The sequence below is a fragment of the Petaurus breviceps genome, unplaced genomic scaffold, assembly GCF_028583685.1.
Source record: "Petaurus breviceps papuanus isolate PSGF00001 unplaced genomic scaffold, PetGlider_PUasm1.0 38, whole genome shotgun sequence".
NCBI lineage: Eukaryota > Metazoa > Chordata > Mammalia > Diprotodontia > Petauridae > Petaurus > Petaurus breviceps.
The window spans coordinates 23,607,122-23,624,096 of NW_027186304.1; the positions used below are offsets into that span (position 1 = coordinate 23,607,122).

The window sequence follows — 16,975 nt, forward strand, 5'->3', positions numbered from 1 at the left end:
TGTAAGGGTTATGGGATTTAAAGATCTCCCATGCCCCATGGACGTGCTGACATAGCAGAGCAAGAGAAAGTGAAAAGCCGAGCTAACGGTCCTGCGGTTGGCAGTTGGTGGCGGTTGCCTTTTTTTTTTTTTTTGAGTTAGGACTCCGGCTGAGCACTGCCAGGGGCCGGAGCTGCTGGGAGCGCTCTTCCAGGACGCTGGGTGGTTGCTGTGAGTGGGGAGAGGAGGACCTTTGCCTGAGGTAGCCTGTTCTGTTTTGAGGGCTTGAAAATGTGGGTGCTTTCTTCTTTATCTACCTGTGCCAATGTCATAACTACTCTGATGGCTTTCACTTTCTGGTTTTGGGACTCAGTCTTTTGGTATCTTAATAAATTTTCTAGTTTATTTCCCCAAATGGCAAACCTGACGTATTTTGTGATGGATAATTATATCAGCATATTTGTAATCTCTATAGGCATTGTGAATATGGCATTGCTGATACACATGGACACACCCCTAAATGGAAACCTAAAAATGGTGAGCAGGCCAGAAGGGGTTTTGTACCTATGCAATTGTTGCTTGGCACTGGTAGAAATACAAAAAAATCACTCACTTCAAGTTACTACAAAATTCTCTTTGATTTTTAGAAGATCTCAGTTATTTGTTCTCATGAATAACTTAGGACAGTATTTTATGCCAAACTACCTTTCGGTCAGGGTGTAAGCTGTGGGCTAAGTTGAAGTGTTGGGGGGTCCTGAATGAAGCTTTAATTATAATTAAATTATAATTAGGTTTCCACAAGGTTAACATGCTCAGTTATCTTAGATCTGGAATCATTATATTCCTGATAAATTCCTCATTCACGCACAAAATTCCTTCAGTTGTTTCTATATGGTCCTAAGTAGAAATCTAGCTTCTGGTAACTTTTTACTTCTTACTCTCTCTCCTCTTTTCCCTGATGAGACTTCAGATACCGGCTTCTACCTTGCTGTTCTGCTGAGCTTTAGAGTTCATCTGATTCAATCCCTTCATTCCTCAGAAAAGGAAACTGGGCTTGTTTCCTCATCTACAAAATGAAGTGGACGAGATACACTTTGAGATCTCTCCTAGTTCTAAACCTAAGATCCTATGAGGCCCAGAGAGGAAAAATTTCTTGCTCAAGGTCACATAGCTAGAAATCAGAATTGGAATTCACTAGCATAGAACCTGGCACATAGTAAATTCCTGACAAATGCCTGTTGACTAATTGTTGAACCTAGGTCTCTTGATTCCTTGATTCTTTAGTCTCTTCTACATCCATATCTAGTCTATAACCAATTATTTACCTCTTCATTATCTCTCAAACCCATCTTTTTTTCTTTCACTGACATGGTCACCACTCTAATCCAAGCTCTCACTATCTCTCACCAAGATTATATGTAATAACTTCGAACTGACCATCTTTTCCTCCATTCTTCTACCCACTTCACACATTGTTGCCAGAGTAAATCTTCTAATGTACTGCTTTGCTCAAATCACTCCTTTGATCACTTCAGTAACTCTCCTTTGCTTTCTGAACTGAGTACAAACACTTCATCTTTGAATTCAAGATCCTTTATGAATATAGGAAAAATTCCTTATCTCCTTTTTTAAACTATAGTATCCAGAAATGAACACAATACTTCAGATGAAGTCTAACAAGGGCAGAATACAGAAGGACTATCACTTCCCTAGTACTGGAAGTTATGACCCTCCCCCGCCTTGATGACGCCAGAGATCACATTAGCTTTTCTGTTTATTCATAAAAGCAAATTGAGGATGTTTACTAGACAAAAGTATTGGTCAGTTTTATTTACATTTTATACAAAAGTTCTTATTTTCATGTACTTACACTTCTATTTTGCAAAGATAGGACTCTGATTTAACCATTTATACTCTTGAGATGTGTTCATTTTTCATTATATTACCAAATCTAAAATAAAAAATTTTGTATCATCTGAATCTTCAAAAACACAGATGATCTATATGTAAACTTAGGCAAGCAGGGCAAAAACCAAATTAAATTTAACTTTTCATAAATAAATGCTGGCTATTGTGAAAAATAACGAAGGACTTTGACTTTTAGGAAAATCAAGGTAAATAAGTTAAAAAAATGCTTGGGAAAAATTATGTTAGTGACATGTTAATTTTTAAGAGGTTAATTTTTTTTAGAAAGCTAGATTTATCACATTAACACAAAAGTTAGAAAGAACCACAGAAGCCATCTTGTTAAGAACTAAACCTGAAACAGAAACCTCTACAGCATACTGAATAAGTGGTCATCCAGCTTCAGTTAAGACATCTAGTGATGGGGAACACACTACTTGCCCAGACAGTCCATTGCACTTTCAGCTCCGATAGGGAGTTTTTCCTTCAAACTAAGCCTAAATCTGCTTCTTTGAAACTTGTGTCTGTTATATTAAGAAGAAGTTGAAACCCCCTGCTACATGTCAGCCTTCCAGATAGCTGAAGAAAGCTTTTCTTATACCCCACCCAGTAATTCTTCTTTTAAGCTAAATGTCAAAACTGGAGCCCTTCACCATGCAGTTTTTCCTCCAGTTTATGAATATCCTTTCCAAATATGGCAGGCAAAACTGGACTTGATACTCTAGATGTGGTTTATCCAGAGTAGAGTGTACTCTATCACATCCCTCTTTTCTATCATTCCTCTAATGTTGCCTAAGACCACATTTCCTTTTTTTAAAACTATTATATCACAATGAATTTTCCATTTTGCTGAATCTTATAAAAAAATTCCTCCAAAGACTTTATTTGCATTTAGTTCTTTTCATTCCTTCATGGATTTTTTCTCCAGCTCCACTTCAAATCTCCTAATCGTACTAAATTTTTTTTGGGGGGGTGGTGGTGGTGCAAGGGAGGAAGGCACAATTGCTTTTAGCTCCTAAAATTTCTTGACAGTGTAGCCTAGTGAAGAGTTGGCCTTGGAATCAATCAGAAAGACCTAAGTTCAAGTTCTGCCCCTGACATACTTACTGCCTTTGGCAAGTCACTTACTTCCCCTCTCACATTCTAGGCAATTCTCTAAGACTCTCAGTTGCAGAGAAAGTGCAGCCTTGCATTGGGAGAGGAATTTTCTCATCAAAGAGCTTCCTGTATCAGTGAAATCAGAGGTCCTAAACTTATCCCTATCCTTAAATCTCTTTAGGATTTCTTATACTGGGTTTCAGTTTTGCCTTTGCTTTTCTTACTTCCTAATAACGAAACTACATTGCAGACCTGATTCAAGAAGCACTGGGAAAGTGTTTACCCTTTCCCTAGCCCACTCCCTGTAACACTATTCTCTGCTACCCATTCCATTATGGCAGTAAATAGCTTTCTCTCAGGATAATGCAACATATTTTGAAATGCCCTATCTGAAAACTTCACTTGATCAAGGGTATTGGGGGAGTGGGTCTCAAAGTCCTTCCATTTTGAGTATCAGGTTGCCTACAGAAAATTATTTCAAAAAGCAAAAAAGCCATTACCTCCTAAAAAAGGGGGTCATCAGCAAAGCAAGTAATAAAAAGAATACAAAACTTGAAAATCCAGCTTACACACTTCAACCAATCCATTAACATCCAAATAAAGTGAGTTTATTGAAGAATTTACCAAAAGATGAAGGAAAACAATTAGCCAAACAGAAATATCACACACAAAAAAGATGTGTTTGGTGTGCAATGTTAGTATTAACAAAAACCACAACTCCAATATATTACAACATTTTAATTAAAATATATTTGTTTACAGGGATAAAAAAAGGACAAAATACATACATTTTATGTTGCTAATAGATTGCATGAATACATAATATGCAGTTGGGGGAACAGAATGAATCAAACTTCTTTAAAGCAAGAACTTTTTCATAGTCAATCTATTAATATCAGACTCCTTTCTTCTCCTCTTTTGCCTCCTTCTCACACTGATATTAGCTCTGCTCTTAAACAGCCATTAAATGAGTTATGATCCTAAGAGATCAACTATTTTAGTTTCCTTAAATTTTAGAAGTCATAAATCTAAATGACTATCTTTGATTCATGACATGCCTTACAAATATATACTGGAATTACTTTGGCTCCTCAAATGAAGACTATAGTTTCAATAAAAAGCAGAGTGCTTGAATCAAGCAAATAAAAGAAAAGCTACCCTAAAAGAAATGTTTGGTAGTATGAAATTCCCCTCATTTTAATAAAAACTCACTTAAATCTACAATTTTATTTCTACATAGTTTAGCTATCAAAACCCAGCAGCAAATAACAAAACATTTTTGAAATATAAAAAACAGAAGCAGTAACCTATCATAATGTCTTCAATACAGAATTTGGTGGTCAAGATCACAGTAGTGTCCAAGTGTCAGAGGAGATTAAGCAGTAGCTTCAGAATTAATGACAGACTTTATGTTAATTCTACCTACATTTTAAAGTCAAATTTAAAATACCTATTATCCAAAATCAGAAAACAAACCATGGGATAAACAGCAGAGAGGTTTCTATACTCATATTTATTCCACCCACCAAAATAAAAATTTTAAAAGGAATTTCATCACGAAAAGAAATAATTAAAAGAATAGCTATTAATGGGTAAATAGAGGAAAAAGGAAAATCACATCGACTTAAATTGACTTGTAGTATAGGAAATCACTATCACAATGAAGGGAATTGAAAAAGAGCAATGTAGAATAAGTCAGAAAAGATGAAAATAAAAAAATAGTTATCTACATACAAACATGTTTTATCAAGTATTTAAAAATAAGGAATGTCAATTAAAGAACACATATGTGCTAAGTGAAATTAATGCTCATGACATTAAGCATATAGTCAACAAACAAAAAGGAATTTCTCCTTATGCATGTGTTTACTCTGAAGAAGTTAGAAGCTGAAATACACAAATGGCCATCAATTTCTTTAAATTTTTTCTTGCCGTAGTAAAACAAACCCTCAGGCTGCAGATATTAGTTATGCATGGTGAAAACCTATTAAATTCAATTATACCTTTTTAAAAGATGTTGATTCCTATCATATTTTACTCTTTAATATATTTAGGTCACAATTACAGGCTTCTATTGTTTTAAAACAAAGTCCAGGATGAAATGATGAAAACAAAATGAAGGGGAAGAGTTTTGCTACCTAAAAAATAAAAGTTCATGTCCTAAAATAAACTCTCTCTATAAAATGGAAAAGGTTAAGTTATCTTAAATCACTGCTTATTTCATAGTCCACTTGGATTGGACAATGTGTTTAGTGTCAGTAGAAAACACTATTTAAGGCATCAAGGCTTTTAATTTTGTGATACTTGATCAGAAAAATACACACAAACTGAAGACAACTTAAGTTTAAGCAAATGACTATTGCAAAATCTAAGATGAATATATCTATATAAGAAGATGTGCAGTAAATATGTATTCCCGAAAATCTAAATGTTAAATAAATAAAATCCTATTTTAGATGCAATAAGGGAATTTCCTACCAAAGAGAAGTTGTGATTATGCATTTTGAAAAGCTTAGAGTCTTGTTTGCACTATGAATTATTTACCTTATTTATTTATTTTGAAGGTTCAGATTTTCTTTAAGTGTGGGCAGGTACATTTTTTGTAAATAATGTTCTGGCTTTTTAATCAGGATATTACATAAAGAGCAAAAAAAAAAAAGACTGGAGCGTACTTGGAGTTTTGCTGTTTCCTATGTGAGAATCCTTTAGGAAACCTTTATAAATTCTTCTGAAATACGTCAGTCATAAAACCTCAAAGTTAGTGATGACACTTATACTTACTGGTAACTGTGATACTCTGACAGTTAATCAAGTTTCTCACTCCCTAGATATCAATGCTTATTCAATAACAATATAAGTTAGAATCAGGTAAAAAAACCAATTAAATAGAAGATTCTGAAGCAATAAAATTATTTTAAGTAATCTGAACTCAATTTTCTTGTATCATGTCCCTCAACCCTAAATTTCCTTTTGATACATTTTTTTCTTTTATCTTAAGCTCTATTCTTTCCATTACCCTGATTCTACTCACTCACATTCCAAAGGGGGGCCATATTTTCTACTATGATGTTTGTGGTTTTGTTTTCATTTTCCAAGAAGTGTAACTTTAGCAGTTTACTATCTCCCCAGACTCCATTTCCAGTTCAAATCTGGCCGTAGACATGTACTAGCTGGGTGACCTTAGGCAAGTCACTTAACATCTGTTTGCCTCACTTTCCTCAACTGCAAAATGGGGATAACAGCACCTACCTCCCTGGGTTGTTGTGAGGATCAAATGAGATTGATATTTGTAAAGCTTATAGTGCTTAGCTTGTGGTAGGCATCATATAAATGCATATTCCATTCTCCCTTCTCTTGACTTGAACTGCTACACCAATTAGGTTCAAACAAATTATGTATCTCCTGGTCTGGCATTCAAAACTGGCCTCACAAGTCATATACAAGAACTGAGTTTCAATTTAGTGTTTATTGAAATTCACCAATGTTTTCACTACTATTTAGCATGTTCTCAATAATATTCCTATTTCATCTTATCTTTATATTGTAAAACATTTATCAGTTTAGTTTTTATGCAAACCTTCATATAAACGTAAGTTTAAATAATTCCTGTGCTTCTAATAGACTACAAGTGAAAAATAAAGGGAAGGGATAGGATTTGCAATGTACATATATATAAAAACTCAGCATTCTGTGAATGGTGTAATTCTAATGGTTTAAAAAGGAAATTTTAAATATAGGAAGTAACTGTCAAAGTAAACCAACCTTATTCTAGGGTCTGTCTGCTAACATTTTCAAAACAAAAAAGTTAAGGGATACTGGCAGAAACTGGCAATCACCAGTCTTTGACATGAAAATAAGACATCCCAGTGAATTCTTCAATTATACCTCTTGCATAAATGACCAAGATTTCAAATACATTCTAAGGCAAAAATTCACTGACAATTAACAACAGGCCAATGAAGATGGATGATTACACTCAACAATTTCCTAAAATTAAAAAGAAGCTCAAAACATAATAGAAAAATCAATCATTACTCAATTTTTTAAAAAGTGACAAATATTTAAAATTCTTTATATCTCCTTCCCAAATTACTTGCATTCTGATGAATCAGGTATACTTCACCAGCTGATGTCTTTCCAGCTCTTTTTCTTTAATGAAGATGATTTTGGTCTGTATTTTATTATAATAGAACTCCCTTTCCTTCTTTAAAACATGCAGTTCATACATTTGACAGTTTTACTGCCATAGTCGATACATTCTGGTCCAATACATTCGCAACAGGCATTATGGAACCAACGATATTTAGATGCTCCCATGGATTCACAAGAGATCTTACACTGATGTATTGACATACAGTCATCAAAATATACCACAGTACACATGTGTTCTGGAAACAAAAAAAAAAACAAAACAGGATATGAGAGGGAGAAAGAAAAATGAAAAAAAAAATAGCAATGCTTTGTGTAATAGTTATATTTAACATTCGTATATCTTCATTCTTTCATTCAAGTTCCATGGGTCTACTACTTGTTAAAACCACATAGGAGGAAGTTATATTCTCCAATGCTGCATAAGTCTAAGAAGTCTTTCTTATTTATAGTTTAATTCCAACCCTAGCCTTTGATCTTTGAGAAAATTATTACTGTACATTAGCGGGGTTCTAGGTGTTATGCCAAACATATGGTCAAAGGGCATAATATTTAAGTGATCCAGGTATTATTTTTTTTAGAATATCAATCTATTTTATATGGTACTGGACGTTCACAAAGCACCATTTACATATATTAACTCATCTTGACTCATGTGTGGATAACTACAGTATAGACCAATGATTCTCAAACTTTGTGGTCTTAGGACTCCCTTTACACTCTTACAACTATCGAGGACTCCTTAATACTCTAAAAATTATTGAGGATCCTAAAGAGCTTTTGTTTATGTGGGTTACATATCAATATTTACAGTATTGGAAAAAATTGATTAAAAACCTAATTCATTAAGAGAACAATAAATTAATTGCATGTTAATAAAAATATTTCTTATGAAAAATAACTGTTTTCCAAAACAAAGAAATTAATGGGAAAAGTGGCATTGCTTTACATAGTTTTGCAAATCTCTTTAATGTCTGGCTTAATGGAAGATAGGTGGATTCTCATATCTGCTTCTGTATTCAGTCTAATGAAGTATATAGAGAAAATATGGCCTCATAGAGATGTAGTTGGAAAAAGTAGAATTATTTTAACAGGCAAATAACATCTTAGTATTTTATTAGGCAAATAATATCTTTGTATTATTATGAAAATAATTTTGATTGCCTTTCAGGAAAAAAAGGTCTTGGGGATCTCCCAGGGGTATGTTGAAAACACTTGAGAACTGCCAATATAGAAAAAAGGTCCAGTGTGAACATTACCCAAGAGTCCTCATTGATCTCAAAGGGTTCTCCTTTGGTAATGAAACTATCTCTAAAAAAGTTTGGAAGATATGTGTAAATAAAATTCAATCTTTTAAAAAATACTGCTTGAACCATTAATATTGACTTTCATTTTTTAAAAATAATTTTTATTTTCATGTTCTTTTTTTACATTATTATGGTTGTCTCTTCTCCCATCCCATCCCTCCCTACTCTACGCCTGAAAGCATTCCAAGATAACAAACTGTATTTTTTTAGAGAAGAAATAAATCAACTAATCAACACATTGAAAAAGTATAAAAACACAAGCAAGTTTTCATGCCTGTGGACCTCCCACATCCATGAAGGGGTAGACTGAGGGTGAATATTGACTTTCAATTCTACATTTTGAAATGTTACTTTTCTGAAGATACAGTACTTATCAAAGTTCAAAGGGAAATATAACCCAATTACTTTCTGTCTCTATATCTTTAGCACTATAATACTGCTTTGCATCTTCAATAAAATGTTTATTGAATTCCTATTATTCTTGATTGACTTAATAATTAATATTACCTGAGCACTCTAGCTCCCTGAGGACAATGCTGTTTTGTTTTTATTTTGTATCTCAGCACATTTGCTTGCTTATAATGCAGTTGAGTCCTACATGTGTTTTACTCTTTTAAAAAAATTTTACTTCATTTTTCAAATTTTGAATTCTCAAATCTCTCCCTCCTTCAAGTTCCTCTCTCCCCCTCACTGAGAAGGCAAGCAATACAAAAATACAAAACACGTGAAGTCATGTAAAATATATTTCCATATTAGCCATATTGCCAACTCTGAAGGTGAATAGCATTTTTCATCATGAGTCCTTTGCAAATGTCTTCGTTCACTGCTTTAAGTCTTTCATAGCTGATCATCATTGTGCTGTTTCGTGCACAATTTTCTGGTGGTTCTGCTGATTTCACTTTGCATATGTTCATATAAGTCTTCCTAAGTTTTTCTGAAACCACTCCCATTGTCATTTCTTATAGTAAAATAATGTTCCATCACAATCATATAAGACACTTGTTTAGCCATTCTCCAATTGATAAACATCCCCTCACATTCCAATTCCTTGCCACCATAAAAATTGCTGCTATAAATATTTTTGTACATATAGGTCCTTTTTCTTTTATTTTGATCTCTTCAGGATACAGACCTAGTAGTGGTATTAAAGGGTCTAAAGGTATACCAGTTTTATAGCTTTTTGGTCGTAGTTTCAAATTGTTCTCCAGAATGGTTGGACCAATTCAGCTCCACCAATAGAGCATTAGAGTCCCCATTTTTCCACAACCCCTATAGCATGTCATTTAATTTTTCTGTCATGTTACCCTGAGAGGTGTAAGGGGGTACCTCTTAGTTGTTCTAATGTACATTTATCTAATTATTAGTGACACAGCATTTTTTCATATTACTATTCATAACTTTGTCTTTTTCTGAAGATTATTAATAGCCTTATATCAATTGGTGAATGGCTCATATTTTCAGAAGTTTGGTTCAGTTCCCTTTATATTTTGAGAAATGAGGCCTTTATCAGAGAAACTTATTATAAAAAGCACCCCCCCCTCCAGTTTCCTTTCTTTCTAATTTTGGATGCAATGGTTTTGTTTACATAAAAACTTCTTAATTTCATGTAGTCAAAATTATCCATTTTACCTCCCATGATCCTTTCTATCTCTTGTTTTGTTATAAAATCTTCCCTTATCCATAGATTTGATTTTATTCCACGCTCCCCTAATTTGTCTAAATAATGTATCAATTTTGACCTGGTTTTAGAATACAGTGTGAGATGTTGGTCTACGCCTACTTTTTACAAGACTATTTTTTCAGTCTTCGCAGTTTTTGTCAAATAGTGAGTTCTTGCCCCAATAGCTGGGATCTTCTGCTTAAGAACAGAAGATTACTATAGTTATTTACCTCCATATATTATTTTTCTAATCTATTTCACTGACCTATCACTCTACTTGTTAGCCAGTACCAGACTCTTTTGATGATTACTACTTTGAAATATAGTTTGAAATCTGGTGCTTCTAGGCTACTCCTTTCACATTGTTTTTCATATAATATTCTTGAGTTTTTTTCTTTCAGATGAGTTTTGTATTTTTTCTAGCTCTACAAAATAATTCTTTGGTAGTTTTATTAGTATGGCACAGAATAAATAAACTAATTCAGGTAGAATTGTCATTTTTATTACATTGACTCAATCTCCTCATGAACTATAATTAATATTTCTCCAATTGTTTATATCTATATTTGTGTGAAAAGTGTTTTGTAATTGTGTTCATATAGTTCCTAGGTGTGTCTTGGCAGGTAGACTCCCAAGCATTTTATACTGTCTGGTTATTTTAAATAGAATTTCTCTTTCTATTGCTTCCTGCTGGGTTTTGTTGGTAATATACAGAAACACTAATGATTTACATGGGTTTATTTCATATTGTGCAACTCTGCTAAATTTGTAATTATTTCAAATAGATTTTTAGTTGATTCTCTAGGGTTCTCTAAATATGCCATCTATTATCTGTAAATAGTGATAGTTTTGTTTCCTTATCACCTATTCCTGTTCTTTCAATTTCCTTTTCTTGTTTTATTGCTATAGCTAGAATTTTTAGTACAATACTGAATAAAAATGGTGATAATAGATACCCCTGCTTCACCCCTGATCTTAGCAGGAAGGTTTCTAGCTTATCCTCATTACAGATAATGTTTGCTAATAGTTTTAGATACATACTTGTCATTTTAAGAAAAGCTGTATTGATTTTTAAGCTTTGTAATGTTCTTAACAGGTGCTGTATTTTATTTTAAAAAATCTCTTACATCTATTGAGATAATCATTATTTCTGTTGGTTCTGCCACTGATATGATCAATTATGGTTTTCCCAATATTGAACCAGCCCTGCATTTCCTGGTATAAAGCCCATCTGGTCATAGTGTATGATCCTTGTGATCTATTGATATAATCTCCTTCCTATTATTTTATTTTAAAAAACTTCACATCAATATTTATTAGGGAAATTAATCTGTAGTTTTCTTTCTGTTTTGGCTCTCCCTGGTTTAGGGAGAGTTTCTCTGTTAGAGAGCCAACAGCACCACATCTGTGTGTAGAAGGAATTTGGTAGGATTCTTTCTTTGCCTATTTTCCCAAATAGTTTATATAGTACTGGAATTAATTGTTCTTTAAATGTGTGTACAATTCACCTGTAAATGCATCTGGTCCTGGGGATTTTTCTTAGGAAAGCTCATTGACAGCATGCTCATTTCCCCCACCTAAGAGAGAGTTATTTAAGTATTCTATTTCCTCTTCTGTTAATTTGGGGCAATTTATATTTTTGTAAATATTCATCCCTTTCACTTAGATTGTTAGATATATTGGTATATAATTAGGCAAAATAGGTTCCAACAATTTCTTTAATTTCATCTTCACTGCTGGTGAACTGACCCTTTACTTTTTTTTTTTTTTTTGCTTTTTGGAGGGGGGAAGGCAGGGCAATTGGGGTTAAGTGACTTGCCCAAGGTCACATGGCTACTAAGTATTAAGTGTCTGAGGCCAGATTTGAACTCAGGTCCTCCTGACTCCAGGGCCAGTGCTCTATTCACTATATCACCTAGCCACCCCAAGCCTTTACATTTTTGACACTGTCTATTTAGATTTTTTCTTTTTAAAAATCAAATTAACCAATAATTTATCTAGTTTGGAATTTTTTTTTCTTAAAAAAAAACAAAACAAAACAACTAACCAGCTCCCTTTATTTATTAGTTCAATGTTGTTGTTGCTTTTTTTCCAATTTTATTTATCTCTCCTCTGATTTTCAGAATTTCCATTATGGTGTTTAATTGTGGATTTCTAATTTGTTCTTTTTCTCATTTCTTTTTTTTTTTGTTAACAGCATGCCAAATTCATCGATTCTCTTTTTAAATTATGGTTAAGTGTTTAGAGATATTAATTTTCCTTTATGCATTGCTATGGCTACATCCCCAAAATTTTGATATGTTGTTGCAATGTTGGTATTGTCTTTAATGAAATAGTTTCTATGATTTGTTCTTTGACCCACTCAATCTTTAGAATAAGATTAGTTTCCAAATAAACTTTAATATATACTTCCAAGGCCCTTTATCAAATGTAATTTTTATTGTATTATAGTCCAAAAAGGATGCATTTAATATTTCTGCTTTTGGGCATTTGTTTGTGAGGTTTTTATGCCCTGATACTTGGTCAATTTTTGCGAAATTGCCATGTATAGCTGCGGAAAAGGTATACTCTTTTCTATTCTCATTCCATTTTCTTCAGAGGTCTATCATATCTAAGTTTTCTAAAATTTTGTTCATCTCCTTAACTTATTTCTTATTTTATGGCTATATTTATCTAGTTCTGAGAGGAAGCATATTGAGGTACTAGTACAGTTTTATTGTCTCTCTCTTTCTGTAACTCATTTAACTTTTCTTTCAAGAATTTGGAAGCTGTGCCACTTGGTATATATATGTTTAGTACTGACATTATTTTACTATCTATGGTACTTATAAAAATGCAGTTTCCATGATTATCTCTTTTAATTAAGTTTAGTTTTGCTTTTGCTTTGTCTGAGATCATGATTACTACTCTGCCTTTTTTTTACTTCAGTTGAAGTAAAAATAGATTTTTCTCCAGCCCCTTATTTTAACTGTGGGTATCTTTGTTTCAGGTATGTTTCTTGTAAACAACATATTGTTGCATTCTTATTCCTAATCCATTCTGCTTATCCACTTCTATTTTACGGGTGAATTCATCTTATTCACATAGTTATGATTATTAATATTTCCTTCTAATCTATTTTTTTCTGTTTATCCTTCCTACTCTTTTTTCACCCTGTCCTTTCACAAGAGTCTGTTTTGCTTCTTAACCACTGCCTCTTTTAATATATCCCTCTTAATCTCCCCCCTCCCCTTCCCTTCTTACTTTCCTGTAGGAAAAGTTAGGGTAAGTCAGATTTCTATAACCAACTGAATATGTGTGTGTGTGTGTGTGTATTCTCCCTTCTTTGAATCAGCTGGAGTAAGAGTGAGGTTCAAGTGTTGATACTCTTTCACTTCCTCTTCCACTATAAAAACTCTTCATTGTATGCCTTCTTATGTGAGATAATTTTCCATATTTTCCCTCACTCTTTCCCTTTCTCCCAGTGCATCCTTTTTCACCTTACCCTTCTATCTCTTTCAGATCATCCCAAAATAATAAACTCAAACCTGTTTCCTCTGTCTATGTCTATTCCTTCTATCTGTTCTATTAATGACAAAAGTTCTTAGGAGGGTATCATGTATCACCTTCCTATACAGAAACGTAAACAGTTTAACCTTATTTAGTCCCTTATGATTTCCCTCTCAATTTTATGATTTTTTTTTAGTCTTGTGTTTGAATGTCAAATTTTCTACTCAGCTCCAGTCTTTTCATTAGGAATGCTTTAAAGCCCTCTATTTCATTAAACAGCTACTTTCCCCAACAAAGGATTATACTCATATTATACTAAAGAACATTATATATTCTTCCTTGTAATCCTAACTCCTCTGTCTCCTGGAATATCGTATTCCAAGCCATCTACTCCTTTATTGTGTTAGCTGTTAAGTCTCTTGTGATCCTGACTATGGTTCCACAGTATTTGAATACGTTCTTTCTGGATTCTTGCAATACTTTCTTCCTGAACTGACATCTGAGAAAAAAATTTTTTAAAGCAGTTGGGGTTAAGTAACTTGCCCAAGGCTACATGGCCAGTTATTTTGAGTGGGTGTTAAGTATCTGAGGCCGGAACTGATCCCGGGTCCTCCTGACTCTGGGGCTGGCGTTCTTGCTCACTGCACCACCTAGCCGCCCCAACATCTGAAATTTTGCTATAATACTCTTGAGAGTTTTCATTTTGTGATCCCTTTCAGGAACTGATCATGGATTCTTTCAATTTTTACTTTGTCCTCTGGTTCTAAGATATCAGGATACTTTTCCTTTATAATTTCTTTAAAATACGATGTCTAGACTTGGTTTTTTTTATGCCTTTCAGGTAGTCCAATAATTCTTTTATTTTTTAAAAAATATTTTCTATTCCTAATTACATGTAAAAACAATTAACTTTTTTTTTCAATTTTGAGTCCCAAATTCTCTCCCTCTGCTCTCCTTGAGAAGGCAAGCAATTTGATATTAGAGTATACATATGCACATGCAAAACATATTTCCATATCAGTCATTATTGTAAAACAAAATAGCAACCTTCCCCCCCAAAACCCCTTAAGAATAATAAAGGGGAGTGGCTAGGTAACAAAGTGAATAGAGCACCAGCCCTGGAGTCAGGAGTACCCGAGTTCAAATCCAGCCTCAGACACTTGACACACTTACTAGCTGTATGCCTTTGGGCAAGTCACTTAACCCCAATTTCCCTCCAAAAAAAATAAACAAAAATGTATGCTTCAATCTGCATTTAGTCTTCATCTGTTCTTTTTCTGTAGTACATACCTAAGTCATTCACAGCTGATCATTATACAATATTGCTGTTACTGGTACAATGTTCTCCTGGTTCTGTTCATTTCACTTTGCATCAGTTCATGTAAGTCTTTCTAGGTTTTTCTCATACCATCCCGGCTTGTCATTTACTATAGCACAATAGGATTTCATCATAATCATACACTACAACTTATTCAGCCATTCCTTAATTGGTGGGCACACCCTGAATTTCCAATTCCTTGCCACCAAAATAGTTGCTGCTACCGTGTTTCCCCGATAATAAGACACTGTCTTATTAAATTTTTTGGACAGAAAAATACCAGAGGGCTTATTTTCAGGGGAGGGCTTATTTTAATGAACATTGACAGCAATTTTAATAAACAGGTAAATGTGAACAAAAAAATGTACCTTTATTCAATAAGCAAATCACTGGGGAAGAACAGGATGACGCGCTCACTGCTGCAGCTCTGATTGGATGCAGCTCAGAGCGCGGCGTGCGTTTCATGGGGGGGGACGGTGCATACAGAGGGTACCGTAATGTAGCGTGTAGCGCAGGGGATCACCTTCACTACAGTAGCAATCTCAATAGGGCTTATTTTCGGGGGAGGGCTTATTTTAGAGGAATCTTACACAGTAAGGGGAGGGCTTATTTTCGGGATAGGTCTTATTATCGGGGAAACACGGTACAAATATTTCTGTACATATAGGTCCTTTTTTTTTTCAAGTGTCTTTGGGATACAGACTTAATAGAGGTATTGCTGCATCAAAGGGTACGCACAGTTTTACAGTCCTTTGGGCATAGCTCCAAGTTAATCTCCAGAATGGCTGGATCAGTTCACAATTCTACCAACAGTGCATTAGTGTCTCAATTTTCCCACATCTTCTCCAACATTTATCATTTTCATATTACTCAATCTGATATGTGAAAGATGGTACCTCAGGATTGTTTTAATTTGCATTTCTCTAATCAACAGTGATTTAGAGCTTTTTTCCCCCTTGTAACTATAGGGACCTTTGAATTCTTCTTCTGAAAAATCCCTCTTCACATTCTTTGATCATTTCTCTACTGGGGAATGACTGTAATTCAATAATTCTTAAATTATCTCTCCTTGATCTCTTTTCCAGGTCAGTCATTTTATTTTTTTGATGAGACAGTTTGCATTCTTTTTTTCTTCATTCTTTTGACTTTGTTTTATTGTTTCTTAATGTCTTATGGAGTCATTAACTTCCACTTGATCAATTCTGATTTTTAAGGAATTATTTTCTTCTGCGAGTTTTATACCTCTTCCCATTTGACCAATTCTACTTTTTTAAGGGGTTATTCTCTTCAACATTTCTTTCTGTGTGTGCCTCTTTTATCAAGACATTGTCCTTTCATAATTTTCTTAAATTGCTCTTGCTTCTGTTCTCTATTTTTCCTTGACCATACATTTCATTAAAAATATTTTCCCTCTCTTCCTTTAGCTTTTTTTTTTTTTTTAAGCAATCAGGGTTAAGTAACTTGCTCAAGGTTACACGGCCAGTTATTTCTGGGTGTCGTGCTGAGTGTCCGAGCCCGGGATTTGATCTCCAGGTCATCCCAACACTGGAGCCAGTACTCTTACTCGCTGAGCCACCTGGCCGCCCCTAAGCAATTGGGGTTAAGTAACTTGCTCAAGGTTACACGGCCAGGTGTTTCTGGGTGGGTGCTAAGTGTCTGAGCCCGGGATTCGATCTCCAGGTCTTCTCAACACTGGAGCCGGTGCTCTTACTTGCTGTGCTACCTGGCCGCCCCCTCTTCCTTTAGCTTTTCATGGGATTCTTTTTGGGCTTCTGTTCAAGCATTTTTCTTTAAGACTTTTCTTGTTGATATTTTCATGTTGTTGTCTTCTTCTGAGTTTGTATCTTGGATTTCCTTGTTATTTTCCTCATTTTCCCAGTCTACTTCTTGACTTTGAATTTTACATTAGAGTTGAGCACTCACTTCAGGGTTTTTTGCCCTGTTTTGACAGCTAGTTCTGGAGGATCTCTTAAATTTCTGGTGCTTCCAAAGTGATATTATCTGGGAAAAGGCATGGTCACTGCTCTGGTCTTCACCCAGAAAGTGTCCCTGCTCCCTTGCAAATCTAAA

The 16,975-nt window shown here is 34.3% G+C and overlaps 1 protein-coding gene across 2 annotated transcripts in view; it reads right to left on the minus strand.

Annotated features, from left to right (window-relative positions):
- Positions 1-16,975, minus strand: part of TWSG1 (twisted gastrulation BMP signaling modulator 1) — a 152,076-nt gene that overhangs the window by 75,538 nt on the left and 59,563 nt on the right. Inside the window, exon 4 of one of the 2 annotated variants that reach the window (XM_069099651.1) lies at positions 3,706-7,370. The exons of the other annotated variant lie outside the window; for it this stretch is intronic. Within the exon in view, the coding sequence (XP_068955752.1) occupies positions 7,189-7,370 (182 nt within the window). The 3' untranslated portion in view covers positions 3,706-7,188. Of the gene's footprint in view, positions 1-3,705; positions 7,371-16,975 lie in introns of those variants that run through there. 2 annotated transcript variants of the gene reach the window in all.